This window comes from Magallana gigas, chromosome 1 (assembly GCF_963853765.1).
Source record: "Magallana gigas chromosome 1, xbMagGiga1.1, whole genome shotgun sequence".
In the NCBI taxonomy this organism is placed as follows: Eukaryota; Metazoa; Mollusca; class Bivalvia; order Ostreida; family Ostreidae; genus Magallana; species Magallana gigas.
Window position 1 is genome coordinate 57,024,731 of NC_088853.1, and position 22,206 is coordinate 57,046,936.

General features: G+C 33.4%; 1 protein-coding gene across 1 annotated transcript; it reads left to right on the top strand.

Moving 5' to 3' along the window:
* Window positions 1–6,191: 6,191 nt before the first annotated feature.
* LOC105345273 (uncharacterized) lies at window positions 6,192–15,394 on the top strand. Its single transcript, XM_066074868.1, has 4 exons — window positions 6,192–6,330; window positions 13,708–14,145; window positions 14,351–14,566; window positions 14,765–15,394. The coding sequence occupies exons 1-4, from the start codon at window positions 6,328–6,330 to the stop codon at window positions 15,008–15,010; spliced, it is 903 nt and encodes a 300-aa protein (XP_065930940.1). The 5' UTR covers window positions 6,192–6,327; the 3' UTR covers window positions 15,011–15,394.
* The last annotated feature ends 6,812 nt before the right edge of the window (window positions 15,395–22,206 follow it).

The following is a 22,206-nucleotide window of genomic DNA, read 5'->3' on the forward strand; positions in this document are numbered from 1 at the left end:
TTTATCGTTTTTAAGTTATTTGTAATAGAGTTTACGAATCTCGTGGCCCTTAATTTAAGGGACCAGCCCCTTTTTCTTGATTTCTGTGAAAAGGTCTTAAGAATACAAACATTTTTTGTTCTTACACCCATCTTAAATTGTTGTTCATTTTTGAGATATAGATGTTAGAATATTTTAGGGGCCAGCCCTGTAGATCCCTAATGGGGACTGGCATTGGTGTTTTAATGAGTGGAATCGATTAGAATCATCAATGCAAACATTTTCTTTTCTATGATGTCTTACAAAATATGTCTACTTCTTTAGATATATGGCGTCCAAGTTTAAGTACTTTGGCCCCTTAAAAATCTCTTTTTACGTCATAAAGGGGCGTGGCAATAATCTTTTCTAATAGATATTGGTATTATCAACAACTTTGCTTCTATAATGGATTACAATATCTTTATCGTTTTTAAGTTATTTGTAATAGAGTTACCGAGTCTTTTGGCCCCTGAAAAAAGGGGCCAGCCCCTTTTTCTTGATTTCGTTGGAAAGAACTTATAAATATCTATCACTTTTGTTATATATATCTTAACAAAATATCAACTCTTAAAAAGAAACAGAGCAAAACGTATGAAAATTTTGATTCGAAATTCGTACCCAATTTTCGAGCCTAGGCGAGCTCCAAGAAATGGCGCCACTGGCGTAAAACAACACAATAGTGCACAACTTCGAACAATAGACTACCTATCCTAAAAATTTCATAGTCATATCTCTGATAGTTTCTGAGATCAACTCTGCACAAAATAGGTCGTAAAAATGTGCAAAATGGCCGATAAATCGGTACCGGAAGTGACGACAGAAAAATTCTCAAAAATGTATGAAGTTTATTTAAAGTCTCATCTTCAGTGAAAAAATGGTTGAAATCATTTGAATAGTTTTCGAGAAATCGCGTGCACAAAATTTGTGGAAAAAAATAATAATAACTAGAGCTGAGCTCGTTGCAAGGCAACGAGTAGGTCTTCCGTCGCAACTTCGTGTCGCGAAAGGATTGTCCATCAGTCTGATTAAAATACCTCCTTCTCCTGACACTTGTCAGAGCCTGACAGACCCTGTATTGATAAAAGGTCATCTTTACATGACAATTTCTTCTTACGAATTAGAGCTTTAGAAAATTGATTGGAACTCTTCAAATGGAGACAAAAAAAATTAATTCATACCTGTTTTCTATGTAACCTCTAGATTGAGTATTGCACTACTCATTAAACAGATAAAGGCATATTCTGTTATTGATACAGGTCTATCAGAACCTGGCGAGTGTAAGGAGAAGGGAAATGGTTTTTAATTATACTGGATTATCAATATGATAATAGTAAGTTCAAGAAATCGAAAAGGAGACTCAATTTCAAAGTATTATTTTCATACCAGGCAAGTTCTTCGTTTAACTTACTTCAAGTTTAGGATAACTTTAAAAAGTACATCATTTATGTACATGTATATAATTAATTTAATTATAATAAAAGTGTGGATGTGGCGGTGGGGGAAATGACCCAAAAATCAATTTTCTAAGCGTAAACTTAAGGGAAATTTTGGTTGAGAGAAAGGGGGCATTGCTCCCACTGGACCATCTAAAAGGTACTGTTAGCAAGCTCACAAATGATATCCCCGCTAAGAAAGAAGTCATTACTCACGTATTTCTCTGTTAGAGAATAATGGATGGTTCGTTTTCTTTAAGTAGTGAGTCAGACAAGGCAGGGTATATTTACAGGTCACAAGTAATCTTTATGACAAACTCTAGCTTTTACTCATTTCCATTAATACAAGATATGACACATGTTTAATATGACTTTGAACTTGCGCAACTGACCGTAGGTCAAGTTCATGACACATCATCGGTCATCAGGAATCTTTACATGAAATAGAAACTCCCAATGTTTCTCCTTAAATGACTTAGGAACAAATCATTACACACCCTCAGGTCATAAGCAATCTTTGTGTGAAGTAAGAAATTCCAAAGTGGACCGGAAACAAATTTTGCACTTTTCCTGTCAGTGACCTTTACTTTGTCCAAATGACCTTGGGTTTAGGTCATGACGCTTCGTCAGGTAATGAGTATTATTTGTATGAAGTAAGAACACTTCCAATGTTTCTCCATCAGAAAGATATAGACCGGACACGACGTACGGACGGACAAGGTGATTTTTATTTACCCCCCCCCCCTCAATTTATTTTCGTGGGGTTTAAAAATCTTTTTCGCCCGTTTTGTGCGGCACAAAAAAGACCTATATTTTTCAATTATTTCTATCATATCTCATATAAATATACATGTAAATGTATGATTTGTATGCACATTTGAATTCTTCTCATCATCGTCGGAAAGGATAAGAAACCCTTGGGGTCCAATAATGTCTTTTCATGGGCATTTGTCAATTTGCATAACTAAATGATTTCCAAGCGGTAATAAGCTATCAAAGCTATTGAGATGTTACATGTAGATATTGAATTTCTATAGATTTAAATTTAAGGTTAGGAAAAAAAACACTTTTTTATACAGTAAAAAAAAATCTAAAATAGCTTTATGTACGCGTACACATAAATTAGAAGATGTAGCGAAAGCTATAAAGACTTTATTTCTTCTGTTCTAGACTTTTTCAGAGTTAACAAGCTACAAGTTAACAATCTCCCACTTTGACAAGCTAGATCAAAAATAAAATATTCAGCTGAGTTTTAATCTGCATTACAACCTCATATTACACAACTTCAATGATTTTTTTTATCATATGCATATAACAATAAGTAAAATCCCCAAGAACAAATATCTATCGCAATTAAATGCATACATTTTTGGGAGGCAGAAAAGTTGCTATATTATAGTCTGCAAGTCAATTGAACTACTACAATTATTTCAAAGAAATAAGAAACTGTCGACACTTGCAGTATTCTGATGATTTAAGGTTTCTCCACCCTCGATGTTTTTATGGTTTAATCTGTGTAATTTTTGTTTAAATTTGATGATTAATATGCAAACAATCAAATTAAAGGTTAAATATTGGTATGTTGCAAATATTTTGTTCATGCTGTAGGAGCTAACACAAGTACACTATCAGGACAGTTATAGCAACGACTGCTCTCTTATCAAACATCACATTTATTTTAACTAATTTCGATATAATAAAGCAATTTTTAAAAGAAATTAATCGCAATCCTTTATTTTAAGTATTTTAACATTTTAAGGCCATTTAAAATTGCCAGTATGAAAGCTATCACATTTACAGTGCATTTTGATACGATTTTTCAACCATGAATAAGTACAGTTTAGCAACATAAAACGTCTATAACTTTTGAAATAATGGTTCAAACTCACTGAAAATTGGTACATTTGTAATTCATTATATATCCTATCGAAATCTGCAAAGAAATGTTTACCTTGCCTGGTAAAAAATTATGAATTGTGGTCTCTGTCAAGTTTGCCTATATACGGTTTTATCAGTTTTTCATTGAATTCAGCGATTTCAACTCAAACTACTCTCTATGAATTGTTAAACATTGGTGTCATTTCACTTTACATAGCTTAAAATGTGTTAAACACAAGTATAAATCAAGAAATATTGGCAAAACTATGCACCACATAACACTTTTATTATAACCGATAACGGTAAAATATTCCGGATTGCTCACAATGACGTCACACGACAATCGAAAGACCTTAATGACGATCGACCGACTTTATTGCTTAATGTAGTCGTATATCATTACTTCTAATCCTGAAAACAAATTTTATTTAATATTTGACTTAAAACTGTTAACTTATAAAACCAGAGACATAAATAACTTATTAAGTTATTTAAGTCTCTGATAATATATATTTTATTCTGTTCATAACTATAGAAGTTTAGCGTGTTCAACAGGTTAATTTTTTAGCCACATTCTCAGATTACGATATCGCACCTTTAATGTGAGGTTGATTGACATCGAATATTTAAACACTTATTGTTTAACAATTGACCGCTGCATTGAAAGCATCCTTCCAAATGTTACTCAATTATTTATCAATTGCTGATCTGCAGCCCGGGGGCAATATTTTAGGCTATGTGCGCTGACGCGACACGAGATTTTCGGTCGCACGTGGAGCGGATTCATTTGACTTAGCATAGACTGACCGAATAAACACACGGGTGGGAAGGTGACATACATTGAGGAGAAAAATGTACACATCCCTTGCACTGTGATCATGAAACCGATAAAATCTAAACAAATCTTGTTTAAAAACACATGTAAACATTCTAAAAATAATCACTAAATCCCGCAATTCTATCGTGTCAGCCTCTACCGCCAATCGCAACTTCTCGGGCCTTTCTGGCAAGCTCGGAAAAACACTTCGAATGTATTACCTAGGCGTCCATGACGACCCCCCCTTTTTTTAAAACTTAATATAATTACAACACATTTTATGATCTGTTGAGATGTGAGCTATACTTCATTAAAGGTATCAATATACACTAAAATATAACACAGAAACGACATACAAAACTTCTTGCCGATACTTATTTTAATGGGAAGCGACTCCATTTTGTATAATATTCTAACATCCGGTGATGTTAATACATTCGAGGTGTTTTTCCAAACGTGCCAGAAAGGCCAGATAAGTTGCAATTGCCTCTACCGCATGTGTTAATTTGATATTTGATTTTTTTTATCCTGCCTTGAACGCTTGGAGACTGTTTCATTTTCTTAATTCGGCTAAATAATGCTTCCAATTTTGAGCGCTCTCTCTCTCTCTCTCCCTCTCTCTCATTTTATGTGCAACCTTATGAAGACGTCAACTGCTTTCTACGATATCTATAAAACCTCTCAGCAGTATTTAGCGGAAATATTTGTGGGTAAATAAAAAAAATCTTAAATTGAAACACAAGTCAATCTTACATGTACCGGTCAAAATCTCGAATAAACAAATAGTTGGAATCGTACAAAATATCAATAAACATGCACGTGTGATAAAGTACATGCAGAAGAACACGAGCTACCGCGGATCACATGTCCACTCGCGCGGGATCTCCTTGCCTATGTTCTAGGGGTGATCATTTGAAGGTTTAATCTTTGTGGTTTTTCGTTGTTTATCTATAACATTATTAGTACATGTATAGTTTTTAGAACATTTTAGAATTACAAATTCACTATTGATTTATGTCTGATGATGTTTCTGATTTGGAACAATATCGCTTTTATCAATTTTTAGAGGGGCTTCTCAATTCACATTCTAATGTTTCATTCAATAAATTGAAGGTGAACAAAAAGAACATAAAATTGAAACAGTTCTTGTATATATATCTTGTTATTAGATAACCGCTGACCTCTAGGTAGTGCAGCCGCGACCGATTTCCTCGGCCGCGGATGAGGGATCGGATAACTTACGTAAAGTTAAAACACACATAAAAAGCTCAGAACCCAGGAAGATTTACAATGTTTGCAGTATGATGAATAAACTCTAATTAATATAGGTTTTTTTCCCCTTTAATCCCACAGTTGATCTATCTGTCTGATACTGCTTCAGTTCGAGTTTATGATTAAACAGAACGATTTCTTATTCTATCGTTTAATTCAAATTAAGAAGAGTAAGCTTTAATGTCATTGTGTACGATTCTTGTGTTTGCTGCTAAGTAAAATCACATATGACAGACGCGATTCTTGTGTATTAGATAACCGCTGACCGCTAGGTAGTCCAGCCGCGACCTTGGCGATCCATTTTTAGCCGGGCGTATTGCTCAAAGAGCAATAGCCGGCTATTGTCAGCCTGTTCAAGGCGGAAGCTGACCGCAACACCGCCATACGCACTTAAAAGAGTGCATCTTAACTCAGTACTAATCATTGCTGCTTAGTTGAATTGTATTTAAAATTCTACCCTGTTTAATATAGTAAAGAAAATGAAAACAAAGAAGCATGTTTGTATATACTTTTTTTTTCATTTGAAATGTATGGAAGATTTGAATATTACTGCTCCACATGCACACTCTGTATAGTACGTATTTCAATGTTCATGCGCATACAGAAATAGTACCAGAAGTAAATGAATTTTCATTTAAATTCATGTACACATATGAGATATAATTTTGAATTTCAAAATTTCAAATGTACAAAAGTGATATAAATAACACTTATGATTAATATAGACATGCTTACGTTTCGAATAAAAAAATCATGTACAATGCGTAGTAATATCAAAACGTAAACAAGATAGCGTGGGTTTGAGAAAGCGAAAGTGTCCAGAGAAGATTTTGAGCAGATTTTCATCATTAGAAGGAATTCAGTAAACAACAACTGCGTAAAAAGATCAAGAATTAGAGAGAAGTTGACATGGTAAATATTGCTTTTCTTATTTATGGAGCTAATCTAAGTTTTGAGCTATAAAAGATATATAACATGTAGTACCTCGGCAGGCACAGGCAATGTTTACAAGATTGATATACATTTTTACTTTGCGCGTAAAAATGATTAAGTTTTTCTAAGATTATTTTTGATAGTTTATTAAACATCCACGACATACATGTTTGTAGAAAAAAGATGTTTCAATACTGGCCTAGTCATTTTTCAATGTTTACAAATTAAGGTCACGTGATCCCCACTAGAGCTTTAAGATGTACCCTCTATATATAGAACGGTGTTTTCCAACAAATTTCTTTACTTGATCGGCTATCGTCGCATCATTTTGCACAGACTATTACAGTATTTGTATTAATTTTCCTTATCTATCAGTTATTAGAAACCTTGATTATTGATTAATAGGTTTGACTAAGGTCATACGAGTACATTTTTTTAGATAATTCATTATATGGAGAAATGATTAAGAAATTAACTTGTATGATAAATGATCCTTAAGACAGCGGAAATCTGACAAAGATAGGAATTGAAATCTTGGAGAAAACACAATTTTGAAACTTGGAGATAATTAAAAATTGAAACTTGGAGGGAAATTTGAAAAAACTTGGAAAAATTGGAAACTTGGAGATCATGAATTGTCTTGTATCTGTTACATGCATGTAAATCTTGGAGGGAAGACATATGTTATTGAAACTTGGAGAAAATAGAAATTGAAACATGGAGAGAAATTGAAAAACCTGAAGATATTGAAACTTTGGAAACTTGGTGATCATAATTGTCTTTGAAAAAAAAGAATATTAGGTGAGATATTGAAGCTTGAACTTTCCATATATTTATGATATAAAATATGGTGGATTTTAAAGTATTGTGCAATGCTGACTATCATCAAGGTGATGAATTTTTGTTTAGCGATTTGTCTAGGGGAAGGCAGTGTGTTGCTAATTGTGTTGTATTTCTACTGACAGCATTTGAAGAGAACTATTCTTTTCTTGAATGGTCAAAGGACATATTACACAAAATTTTACATCTTGGGGATTATTTATACTTAAAAATTAGAAATGTTTTGTCTGAAACATCAGATTTCTTACATCCTTCATCGATTCCTTGTCATATGAAATTTGACAATGTGTTTGTTCATTTTCAATTGAAATCAACAATTAGTGGATCAATTTCCTCAGATTTTACAGGCAACTGGCCATTATTGTCATTAGAGATTGCATTTGCAACCCTATGCAGTGGAACTGCTTCCAAGTTGATGATATTCATATGTGTTGGTACAGCAATTGGAATTGTATTCCATGATTCAAAATATTATTTTTTTGATCCTCATGCACGAGACAAGTTTGGTTTACCTTCAGAGTCTGGAAAAAGTATTCTGAGTGTTCTTGATAATTTATCTGAGGTTTGTGTTTACCTACGGAAGTTTGCATCTTCTCTGACTGCTTTAAAGCCCCAAGAAATTCAGTATGATTTGCATCATATTGTGTTTAACAAACCAAAAAAAATTTACTGCAAAAGCCATAGTGCAACTAATATTATAACAGTTCCCTCCAAGGTGAACTGCATAAATTCAGTAAAGGTCAATGGTGGTCAAAGGAAAAGAAAGGCATCTATTGAAGAAAATGTGTACATGTGCAAAGGAAAGCAAGCAAAATCAACAGAATTTGATCAAAATAGATTAAGATCAACAGAATGTTTGTCCGAGACTGAACATACAACTCCAAATAATGGAGTGTCATATATAGATAATTGTATTGAAAATCAAACTGTTCGATCCTCTACTCACTTCTCTGTAGATAATGTCTTTGTAAGGGATCACATACAATCTTCAGAACAGTTCACTTTAGATAGAAATGAAAATTTTCAAACCTCTGTTTGTCAAAATGTGTCAGACCAGCCAACAAATTCAACTGAATCTCAGACTCAGTCTCTGCAGGACATTGATTGTATTTACAAGACATTTCAATCAAAAATAGCAGATGGTCCTCTGTATGTTTGTACTTGTTGCACACAAACATTTTTCCGCCACTCTGTAAGCATGACCTCATTGGTCAGATTCAAACATCAGCATTTGATGAATGTTTGTTTGTCAAATATTAAGAGTGTAAACAACAATGAATGGATTTGTAAAACATGTTTACTTGCCATTCAACAAGGTAAAATTCCTGCATGCAGTACTGCAAATAATATGAAATTTCCCATTATTCCAGAGCAGTTGAATATTACTCATCTAGAGGAAAGACTTATTTCACCAAGACTTGCATTTATGCAACTTAGAGAGCTTCCAAGAGGTGGCCAATTAAATTTAAAGGGTAATGTTGTTAATGTACCAGCAGATGTCAATGCAACAGTAAAACAACTACCAAGAATGTTGGATGACACAGAAACAATACCAGTAAAATTAAAACGAAAACTGTCATATAAACACAGTGTTGCATTTGAGAAAATTAGACCAAACAAAGTGCTTGAAGCTGCAAAGTGGTTAGTTGAACATAGTGATTTATTCAAAAATGAAGGCATAGAAATAAACAATTCTTGGTTTGAGGATGCAAGCAGGTGTATACAAAGTGAAGAAGTTGAAGATAATCAAAACTTAGTAAATGATGCCCCTGAGACACAGAATTTGTTGCAATCTAAGGATGCAAATCAGTCCTCTGATGACTGGACTGAAGAAGATAATTTTCATGACCGACCAACAGGCAATACTGACACTGTTTTACAAGCAATGGATTTTAGGGAATATAACCAAATATTGTCTTTAGCACCTGGTGAAAATCAAACACCCCTTGGTCTATTTCAAGATGTGTATTCTGAGTATTTAGCTTTCCCAACTATATATTGTGGACAAGCTAGACCAGACAATTCGTTAAGATCTATTCCAGTACATTATAGCAATATTTGTAAATGGGAATTACGAAATGTTGATAGAAGGGCTGCGATGTCTATACCAAATATTTTCTATAAACTAAAACGACTTCAAATTAAACAAATTCGTGACAAAGTGACTCTAGCAGTAAGAAAATGTAAAACCAAAGGGAAAAAAATGACTGTTTCTGAAGTGCTATCTCCTAACTTTGTCGACAATTTGGTAAAACAAGATGATGGATTTAGAGTACTGAGGAACTTAAGGGGATCACCACCTTATTGGGAGCAAACAAAGAAAGATGTATTTGCTATGATCAGGCAATTAGGAACACCAACTTGGTTTTGCTCCTTTTCAGCTGCAGAAACAAAGTGGCCACCCCTACTGAAATGTTTAAACAAATTGGTCAAGCAAAAGTCTCTAACTGATGAGGAAGTCAGTGCATTGACATGGGAAGAAAAATGCATTTTGATAAAATCTGACCCAGTAACCTGTGCAAGGTATTTTGAACATAGATTCCAAACATTTCTGGTCAATGTGATGAAAAGCAAAATGAATCCAATTGGAGAAATTGTTGATTTTTTTTACCGAGTAGAATTTCAGCAAAGAGGATCTCCACATGTGCACATGTTAATTTGGATAAAAGATGCACCTGAATACAATGGAACAAATCATGAAGAAGTGGCAAAATTCATTGATAAACATGTTACATGCAAAAAAGATGATGAAATATACAATTTAGTTAATTACCAAACTCATAGACATGCTAGAACCTGTAGGAAAAAAGGAAAAGCCATATGTAGATTCAATTTCCCCCTTCCTCCCATGCCTAATACAGTTGTTCTGGATCCCATTCTTGATGAAGAAGAAAAAGCCCTTGGAATTCAGAATTTTCATAAAATTGCCAAAATGTTATCTGATATGAAATCAAATGATACACAGGAATTTGTCATTTTTGATGACTTTCTATGCAAACTAGACATGAATTTGGCATCTTACTTGCAGGCAATACGGTCAACACTGTCTGTCTCCAAAATTTTCTTAAAGCGTACTGTGGAAGAAGTGCGCATTAACAGCTATAACAAAACTTTATTGAAGTGCTGGGAGGCAAACATGGACATACAGTTCATACTTGATCCTTATGCTTGTGTTTCATATATAGTGTCATATATCTCAAAAGGTCAAAGGGGTTTATCAAACATATTATCTGAAGCATGCAAAGAAGCCAAACAAAAAGACAGTGATATAAGACAGCAAGTAAGAAGAATTGGTAATCAATTTCTTAGCCATGTGGAAATAGGTGCGCAGGAAGCTGCATACTTGGTTCTTCAAATGCCTTTGAGGAAATCTTCCAGAGAAGTGGTTTTCATTGACACAAATGAATTAAACAATAGAACAGTCTTACTAAAACCATATTCCAGTTTAAAAGATATGCCAGAATCCTCAACTAATGTGGAATCAGATAATGCTTTAAAACGCTACAAGAGACGACCAAAACAGATGAGCAAATACTGTTATGCAGATTTTGTTACTTGGTTTGATACATCTCTAGAAAAGTGTAAGAAGCAAGTTGAAAATTGCGAAGGAGAATTGTTGGAGGAAGATTATTCACATGACCTAGAAGATGATATTTTAGCTTCAGCTGAATCAAATGAAGATACAGACAGTTTTTCTCATAATGAGCAGACATTGTTTGAATTTAGAGATGGAACCATTATGAAGAAGCGCAAAAAGCAGAAGGTATTGAGATACCATACCATTGCACTAAATGTTGATAGGGAAGGTCATTATAGGCAGTTATTGATGTTATTTACAAAATGGAGAAAAGAGGAAACAGATCTCTTACATGGCTGTCATACATATGAAGAAAGTTTTACGAAGGTTAAGGATGAAGTGGAGGGAGTTAAAGCTCGATATATGAAGATATCATGTGAAATTGGAGAGGACATGTTGCATGATGTAGATGATATGGATGACTATCAAAGGAATGTTGTCTTGCCTGAAAATGAACATCAAGAAACAATTGATTCTGCTCAGGGTTCTACATTGTCTGATAATTTTGGTTGTTTTGACCCTGGAACAGAAAGTCATTGCACAGGCACAGTATCAAACAATGAATATGATATTGGTCAGGATTTTGGAATAGCACGTAAGCGATTTGAGAATGAATCGTTACCAATGAATGAAATGTCAGATAATAATTACAGGTCATTAGTACAGAGTCTGAATGAAAAACAGAAGCAATTTTTTTACAATGTTTTAAACCATTTCAAAACAAATGAAACGCCCTTGTATACATTTCTTACTGGTGGAGCAGGTGTAGGAAAAAGTGTTCTTTTGCGATCTCTTTACCAAGCTCTTATTAAGTACTTCAATCATAAAGTAGGTGAAAACCCAGATAACCTGAAAGTACTTCTTTGTGCACCTACTGGCAAGGCAGCTCATAACATAGGAGGAAATACAATACATTCTGCATTTGGTATACCAGTTGGAAGAGGATTTGCATTCAAGCCCCTAGATATGCACCAGCTTGATTCTATGAGATGCAGGTTCTTTCATTTGAAAATTGTATTCATAGATGAAATATCAATGGTGGGAAAAAGAATGTTTAATTTCATAAACTTAAGGTTACAAGAGATAAAAGGGTGTTGCAAACCATTTGGTGGTGTAAGTGTGATAGTATTTGGAGACTTGTATCAGTTAAAACCTGTAATGGATTCCTGGATATTTACTATACCTCGTGTAGGCATTGAATCTATTGGTGCTAATTTGTGGCAAGACCATTTCACCATTTTTGAATTAGAGGAAATAATGCGTCAAAAAGATGACAAATCATTTGCCCAACTTCTGAATAGGCTACGGGAAGGAAACCATATGATTCCACAGGACATACAGATTCTGCAGTCAAGACTGCTCAATGCACCAAATGCTATTCATCCACCAGACTTAGATTTGATACCTCATTTATTTACCACCCGTGCAGAGTGTGATTTGCATAACTTCCATCTATTAACAAAACTGCCTGATTCTATGAAGGCAGTTGTACACTCAATTGACAGTGTTTCAGGAGATGTTCCATGTTCATTAAAAGAAAAAATATTGAACAAAGTGCCAGATGATGCAGGGAAAACAATGGGACTTCAAAAAAATCTCCATCTTGCCATTGGACCCCCATATGAATTGTGCTTAAATGTAAGTGTAGAAGATGGCTTAACAAATGGGGCATCCTGTTCAATAAAAATGTTCGACTATCGTGTAGATTCATCGCATCATCGTGTCAGTATTGTTTGGGTTGAGTTTGAAAACTCCTCATCTGGCTGCCAATGGCGACAAAAATATTCCAGTTTATATACAACAAATGTTCCCCATAGCTGGACACCAATATTAGAGGTTACAAGATGTTTTAACATTCAGCATTACAAAACTTATAATGTTGTTAGACGACAGTTTCCCCTACAGATGTCTGCAGCAAAGACTATACATAAGGCACAAGGGTCTACTATGAATAGTGCAGTTTTACATTTTGGAAGCAGGAAAAATGACCATATCCATTATGTTGGTTTAAGTCGTATCAAAAACCTGTCCAACCTCTTTATCAAGGAATTAAACTCCAAAAAGATAAGTATTTGTTCAGATGTCCGAGAGGAAATGAACCGTATGACAACAACATCACCACTGCAACTCAGGTTACCAGATCTGAGTAAACTGAACAATAATTGTGCACTTGTATGTTTTCATAACTGTCGCTCTTTGAGAAAACATATTGATGATCTTCGTTCAGACATTTATTTGAAGCATGTGGATATTCTAGCTTTATGTGAAACTAGAGTATTTGAATCAGACCTAGATCTCAACATTGAAGGACTCTCTTTGTTTTGTGCTGATCAACAACAAAGCAAACATGGAATGGCATTGTACTACAAACCAAATATCGTTCAGAACCAATTAATTGCAACCTCAATTAGTGGTATAGAACTACTTATTACAATCTTGGATGTTGCAAATATTTGTTTTATTTATTGTCCTCCAAAATCAGCTACCAATCAGAATTTTGCAAATGTCATGCAATATTTACAGTCAATCATAAATATAACTAAACCAACCATTATAATGGGAGACTTTAATCAAAATGCATTACAAAATTGTTCAGTATTAAACTTCCTTCAGCACAATTACTCATTTCATCAAATTTTGAAATCTCCAACAACTGATTATGATTCTTGTTTAGATCATATTTACATAAATTTCCCCCAAGATCGTCTTTGTCTTTCTGGAACATTAGAATCATACTATTCTGATCATAAACCAATATATTTATCAGTGATATCAGAAACATCTTAAAACATGATAACTTTTCAGCTTGTCACTAGTCTAAATTCATCTTGTTGTGCCTGCCAATACAAATGTATTACACCAAACAATATATTCATTCAATTTTCTTAATCTGCTGTACATTAATATTCAATAAACTAATTAACATATCACTGTTTCAGGCTACAACTATCTCTCTGTCAGATCTGATGGCGCAAAAGGGTCAAATCCCTTACACTAAGAGTGTTAAAGCCAAAGTGATCGACACCGATCCGGAACATTCCTACACCAATGAGAGAAATGAGTCACGTATTCTGAAAAACTGTGTCATAGCTGATGAGGGAAAAGCAGTTCTGTGCGTCGTGTATGACCAGACAAAATTCCCAAGATTCAAGGAGGGGAGCTCAGTTATCTTGAGAAATGTGATTAAGAAGCCTGACGGGGTTGCTGTCACTAGCAACACAAAGGTATTCCCCTGTGCAGAAGTTAGTGTTCCTGAGCACATTGTGAACCAAGCTAAAAATCTTCTGCACCCCCCACCTGCCCCAACAAAGACGGTGAGCGAAGCTTTGAATTCGCCGCCTAAAGAGAGAGTTTCAATAAAGGGGACAATCACCCAGGTAAGATACAAACTTTACAAATTCAATTTGACATTTTGTAATTAATATTTATCAAAAAATTGTTAATGGAGTGATTTAATTTAATTAGTATATGTCTGATATATATGCCATCGTCTAAGTTTATGTATTTTTTTATAAATCATCTCTTCCTCATTATAATAACAACTATTATCTCTTATCTTACCTATATTTTTCTATATTTTAGGAAGAAGCAACAAGACAAGTTTTTGTAAGGGAGGAAAGAGTTAATGTAAAGAACATTTACATAGAGGATGCAACAAGCAAGTGCAAAGTTGCATTGTGGCGCAGCTTTGCTGAAAAAGACATAAGACCAGGAGATTATGTCCATATCACAGATGTTGTGATCAACACCTTCCGCAATGAAGTGTCCTTGACAACAACTTCAAAAACCAAAATTACAGTAAGTAGTTATACTTATCACTTTCTTACTTGCTAAGAGTGCCAACTTCATATACAAACAAAGAAGGAGTTGCATACTACATGTAGTATATAAGTGTAACAAAGATGTCATGATTTGACAATGTATTTCTCAATATTCCTGATTATGCAAGAACTGGGGTAAAGAACTGAAAAAATAACCGTGATCTTATGTTTTTAGAAGACGGATTGTCCTCCAGAAGTGAAAGTCAAGCAGGCTGTCTCTGGTTGTGTTGATGGGGAAAATATGACATTCCTGTTGGAAGATGATACCATTCTAACCATGCCATTGGAATTGGTAGAAGTTGCCCTACCAAATGTTGAGAAAGAGGAAATTGAAAGTTATGTAATCAGCCGCTGCAATCCGATGCTGTCTATTAGATGCACCTCAAAGGGGAGCAGTGTCATAAGCATTGAGTTTTTGTGAACATTAATGTAATGTTCTTTGAACACTTAATAATCTTAAAGGAATTCTAGAAATAATCTCCGCCATGTTTAATGTCTCCATTAAAAGATGTTTACTTTTATCATAAACATTTGCTTGAAAATAATTTGGAAATTTTCTGCTGTCCAAAAACATTTTTAGATGTGAACTGATCAATTGCATGTTGAGTAGTTGTATTGTTTTGTAGGAGTGTGGATGTTCTTGTGAATTTTGTTTTTTTTGTTATGCTTGTCTGCATATTTCTTATCAAATTGTAACATTTTTTAAAGCAAGTTCTGCTTTTTTGTATATATTTCATCTAAATACTTTGTTTGTTTACATATGGATTGTTCTAAACAGAGAGTCTAGAAATCTTAACATACGGCTATGTTTCAAGGTGATTTTGCCTTGTTTCTTATCTGGCATAGAGACTCTGCATATACCAGGTTATGTCCTGCTACCTAATTTCACTTATTGTATAGCCATTATTGCAAATATCATTTTTATAAATTTCTCAGAATAATATCATTACACAGTCCTGTATGTTCATACATTTCGTTAAAAAAAAAAACAGGTTGTGAATAACAACATACAATGTCCTTTGAAAATATATCATACAATATAATTCTTTACCTTTCAATTATTCCTATATTTCATTGCCCTATTACATTTTCATTTACCTGACTATAATCCTAAAATATGTGTCATACCAATTGTAACATATATTTTGCATAGAACATATGAAAGTTGACATCATAAGTATTTTTGAAACCTGATATTTTTCAGAAAGTGCCAAAAAATGCCATATTTTACAATTGTTTACCTCTTACATATTTTTATATTTCATTGCTCAATTACTTTTTCAATTATGCTTCCTAAAATCCCAAAATATGTGTCATACTAATTGTGTAGTGCCGAAAAATGCCATGACCTTTTCATCAATTGTGTGCTTGTCTGAAATAGTATTGATACATTTCTCTCTGTGGACAAGTTATCTTCTAAAATATGTTACAGTTTTCTTTTAAATTGTTCAGTTCTCCTACATGTTTAACATAAACATGTTAATTGTACAAATATTGTAACATTTTTCTACCTTTAAATTTATTGTTGTTTTGATAATGTAGTACACATATGTAATGTTGGGTTTTTGTTTAGTTTACCAAACCTTTACTTGTAATGTTTACATTACATGTATTTCTATTTCTTAAAAGATTGTGTGCTTATTTCATGCCAATTTTAATATTCATAAGTACTTATGAAAATAGGATGGCCAATCATATATCCTAATTACACCCAATCATTTACTCTAATTTTCCCTATATAGTGCCAAAAACAGTGCTGCCAAATAGAACTCATATCTTGCCATGAAAATAGCACATATTTTTGTTTTATATTTCCTACTGTCCTTAAAAGATGTCTTAATGTGTTCAGCTAGTCTTGTATATATGACTTTTGTTACCTATGTTTTGATTGTTAAAATCTGATAATACTCACTTTCTATTGCAATGTCTTCAAACTTTCAAAGACCATCATGCTCACGCATAAAATGTTCATTTACATTGTCTGACCATATATTGCCCCATCAGAAATGTCTGATGTGTTATTTCTTTTTTTTCATCTTCAAAATCAATTTTACTTGTTTATTTTATTTCCTTGGGCATATTATTTGATTAGTGCACACTTGACATTAAAAACCATATAGAATTATATTTTGCTTGAAAAGGTCCATAATCTACAAACAGTTTTGCTTACGATATCTACCTTGCACAAACAATATCAACTGCTTAAACACATATGATATTTGAATCGTGCTTTTCAAAACAAACCAATCACCAGTACACTGTTTAAAAACTTTAATTATTTTAACATCATAGTAAGTACGTAAGATCAACTATGATGAACAATTTCAAACATAGGCTTAGTTGTTGATTGTTCTAGTTTTATGACTAGACAAAAAGTTATTCATATCTAGATTTACTCTTTAGATAGCAGTGTCTAATCTGTAGGTAGTACTTATTAGGATGTGTTGTATAGATACTAGAAAATTTTTTACCTTCTAGAATAGATTATACCCCTGCTCAGAAGAAGATGCTTTTATTTACCATTTTACCCATGTGTCTGACTGACTGTAACAAATTTTAATAACATTTCTCTCTGCAACTATTATTCTAAAATGCTTGACAATCAAACACTGTGTTTGTTTAGGTATGCTAAATGTAGGGATGAATTTTTGTACAAATATTGTGTCGATTTTCTGTTAAATTATTACTGTTTCTATGTTAGATATACATTTTAAACATATTTTCACAACCACTCATTAATTGTGTTTCAAACTTTCACACTCTTTACGTCCAGTCCTGCTAGAAGGAGGGTTTCTTATCTAAATAAAGAAACTTTGGCTCATTCTGTTTCTTTATCTCATAGCGGGGGTATTGTTACTGAGCATTGGCTAGCAGATACATGTGATTTTTTTCTGTTTCACATTTTATGCATGTGTTCTTCTCCATACAATTTTGTTGTGTATGAAATATCATTTGTTTTAAAAAAAACCTTCCACTGCTCCTTTAACTGTTATTATTATTCATTGATATTGCATTTAATATATCGCTAATCTGTTTGTTTATCCTATTGGTGAAAAATTACTTTACATCTACATAGTTACTAGATTCTGCCTCACCAAAGACAGCGTTCTTTGTTTTACAAAAGTAATAATTTCTTGGTTTATTCATACTTTATCTATAGTTCATCTTTGTTAAATATGTGACTTATCAAACGTTAATAAATCTCTATCACAAACAGATACTTGTTTTGATTTACTGAGTTTATTTGAGGGTTAAGTACCTGTAATCTAACAATCTCAAAAGTCCAATGCATGATTAATTTATTAAAAGTACTCTGTAGGCAAATGAATACTTGTAAAATGACACAAAATGCCCCTACCATGCAAAATAAATAAACAACTTAATTCAAAATAAATAAACATCTTAATTCAGATTTCCTAAAATCCAAGGAAATATACCGGGTATGTTCATTTTCTGCAGACTTGGAGTTGCACTGATATCTGCAGCTATGGGTAAAGCTCAAAATATTATAAAAAATAATGGAAATAACGCATCAAAATGAGAAAATACTAACAAACCAATAACAATTTAGATGATTATAGTTTCAATATAAATGTAATTCTATATTTTTTATAAATTAAAACGCACAAAACCCTGCATCTTAGCCCGGCTTTCAGTACTTTCAGTACTTTGATTATCGGCCGCGGGCGAGATGGGTTATGTAATGACGCACACAACTAAGAATTTAGGTCGATTTGAAATGCTTGCAGTAAAATGACTCAAATCTATTTCATGGAAGTTATTTTTTTTAAAAATCTATTTTATGTATCTCACTAGATAAGAAAAAGAACGTTTATATTTTCTCGTTTTTGTTTTTCTTAACGGTTGTCCACTATAGGACCTAAACAGAGGTTACTCTAAAAAAAGGCTGTAAGAAAAACATGTACACGTATACTTTTTAGACACTTTTTCAAATGAATCAAAGCATCCCGTATATGCTGGAACACTTTCAGCTGTTAATATATGTACGTTATTAGCACGAAGACGATTCGCTTACTTGCCAAATGAATACAGGTACATGTTAACAAGACAAGCTTTTTACACTCATAATACGCATTACCGGTACAAAATAGTTTTGTAACGACATTGATAACACAATAATGAACAACTTTTCTATCAACAGCTATAGCGAAATATTAACCATTTTTGAGTTATAAAGCGAAGACTTTTAAGGGCTCTAGACCACTAATTTAAGGGGCCAGCCCTTTTTCAATGGTGTCAAGTGAAAGCCCTTGACATTTTGCACATATTTTGTTCTATATGTGTTTAGAGAAAATTTTAAACTAAAGAGCTACATAACAAAAACACAACAAAAAATCAGCATTTTTTGAAACACAAATTCAAATTAATTTTTTGAAACTTTAAAGGAGGAAAATTGTAAAAACAAAACTCGGAGGACAACGTTCAAACTCTCTATTTTGAAGATTTATGACTTTGTAACACAGGCTGTGAGCGGTTTCAGAGCCTTTGCGTGCACAAGAATGCCTATATTTTGGGGAAAAAGGGGAATAACTCGGTACCGGAAGTGTCGATATCAACGATTTTCCATAGATATTAAGAAATAGTAACTACCAATAAGCTCTGCAAATTTGAACTTTATAGGACAACACACAAGCAAGATATTTGAGTTTTAAAAAACGTCTAGAAGAAAAAAAAGAATAAAAAGAACTAGACACGATCTCGTTGCGAGCAACGAGGAGGTCTTCCGTCTTATTTTAGAAATTGAGATTTATGTTCGATCTTGATTTTGCTATTTAACAGCTATACATGATTTAAAACAGGAAAAGAGGATCTTCATTTTAAGTGCCTGATACTATTTTGTTTCAGGTGTAAGAGTTTTGTTCAACAAGTGTTTAGAAATTCGTCACCGTTCTTGAGATATCTCAGAAAGAATATTTTTGGGGCCGGACCTTATCTCCTTATTGGGGCCGCTGAACAAAAATTGTAAGGTTGCATGTTATTGGGTACATTATTTTGAGCATCTTTTTTTTATACTGCATTTCAAAATATTTTTTCTTTTAGAGATATAGGTTATCACATTTTTGGACTTTTGACCCCTAAAAATCCTAATTACGTAACACATGAGAAAAATCATTATAATGTTAGGCTACACAACTGTTAGATAAACATATTTGCTTCTATAATTTATTACGAAATACCCCTCGGTAGAGAACTATAGGAAAAATACTTTAGAGCCCTCTAGGTCCCTAATATTAGGGGCCAGCCCCTTTTTCATGGTATCAAATGAAAGGTCATTTGATTATAAAGACATTTTGTTCAACAAGTGTTCAGAAATCCGTTACTATTCTTGAGATATCTCAGAAAGAATATTTTAGGGGCTGGTCCCTTATCTCCTTATTGGGGCTGCTGAACCAAATTTTTTAGGCTGCATGTTGTTAAAGACTTCATTTTAAGCATCTTTTCTTTTAAACTGCATTTTAAAATAGTTTTCCGTTTGAGATATAGGTGGTCAAAGTTTTGGACTTCTGACCCCTAACACAGGGCGAAAAACCATCTTTAAGCAAGTCCTTAAAGGTGGCTTAAAGGTGACTTAAAGGAGCTTAAAGGCTATACAACCTTTAAGCCCCCTTTAAGTCACCTTTAAGCAAGTGCTTATAGGTCCTTAATGTCCAAACTTCTTTAAGCTACCTTTAAGCCACCTTTAAGCATCTTTAAGTGGCATTTACGCTCTCTTTACACTGCCTTTACACTGTCTTTAAGTGGCCTTTAAGTCAATATTGATCAAGCTGAACAATAAAAACATATATTAAATGCAAAAGCTCTTTTATAGAGATGGGAGGGGGTCATCCGAGTGATAATATAATTTCCAAGGAAGGGGGGGGGGGGTGTTCCAGGCGGTTTTAATCGTCGCTCCATTAAACACAGATCGCTATCATCAGCACCGCTCTGATGGACACAGATTGCCGTTATAAAATTCTTCATAATTTTTGGGGGGTTTCAAAATTATTGTAGGTATGAGCGCAGTCTATGTATCTTAATATGTGCATAAAATTAATTAAAGTATGTTTGTTTCCTATTATAAATTAATCGGTGAAAAAAATTCTCTCTCTCTCTCTCTCTCTCTCTCTCTCTCTCTCTCTCTCTCTCTCTCTCTCAGTTCATCCGTTATTAAACAAAATAAAGATAATGAACCAAAAATGCATGATTTAATTTGTTAATCGGTTTAAGGTTTGTATTTTTTTTTCAATTTTCATTATTTCTAACTCTAGATCTGCTAGATACATGTTAAAGATGAAAAGACTCTCAACTGCCTTTGTTATATCGGGCAGGATATTACTGCTTTGTTTGTCTAGACATAGTTTTGTTCGTTTGTGTATATCTAATTAGAGTCTATTGTTTGTCCAACTTAAGAAAACCCCTGGAACTAACACAGAATATACAAGATATACACAGCAGTTGTGTCGTGTGCCCAGGTGCATGTTTGTGTATATCTAATTAAAGTCTATTGTTTGTCCAATTTAAGAAAACCCCTGGAACTAACACAGAATATACAAGATATACACAACAGGTGTGTCGTGTGCCCAGGTGCACGTCAGGGTTTCTAAAGGCGTTGAATCTTAGTATGTACGAGTATACGATAAGTCTAGTGAATAAAAGTTAATTTACATTTGTAATTCATTTTCAAAGTATTATTTCCTAACTCTGGGTTTCAAAGATGTTACGTCTACAAATTAACGATACATGTATGTAAGAGTAAAATCTTGAGGCTAATTAATTAATGTACCGGTGATCATAAATAGGGGTTGATTATTTAAATATATGTATAAGGGTAAATATGTCAAATATACCCGGCCTGGCACATCATACAATTGTATGTACAAGTCATTTGCAATTGCCACATGCAGTAAATACGTCACCGGTAATTGGTAATTTTGTTTGTTATAGAATTGATAGTTTAAAAATCATGTACATGTACATACAATTACATGTAAATATTTAAACATATTGGAACGGGGCCGCGATCATGAAAACCGGGAAATTGCGGGAAATTGAACAAATACCCTAATAGTATCAATGCATTTAATAAAAGAAATGATTTCATTTTCTTTCTTACATTTTTATAGCTATAAATTAGATGAACGTATATCTACTCGGTTTAAATTTATTAACTAAGAAAGCCTACTATAGTGAACCTAACGGTTTCCATTTAGGTATAATATATTTTTGTTCACTGAAGACCAAGTTCCGTATTTCATTCTAAATACATGCATGCATGTAATTTATAAATTAGATATAATTGATTGTTACAAACTGAATGGTTTGTCAAAATCTTTTCAAGTAAACACATTCAATACAGTGATTCAATATCCACTGATATATAGGATATAAAAACGCTCATCTATATGTAAGTTGCCGTGGCGCAGAGGATGTGTGGTGAGAATAAAAGATAAAAAAAAAAAAAAAAAAAAAAAAAAAATGTGTGGTGATGCTAGTAAACTAAGGGTCCCGGGTTCAATTCTCGCCGTGGCCGTTTTTTTGGTGTGTTTTTTTCATTTTTCTTTCTAGAACAAAAACCGTTTTAATATCTTTTCTTTCATAAAGTTAATACATTTTGTT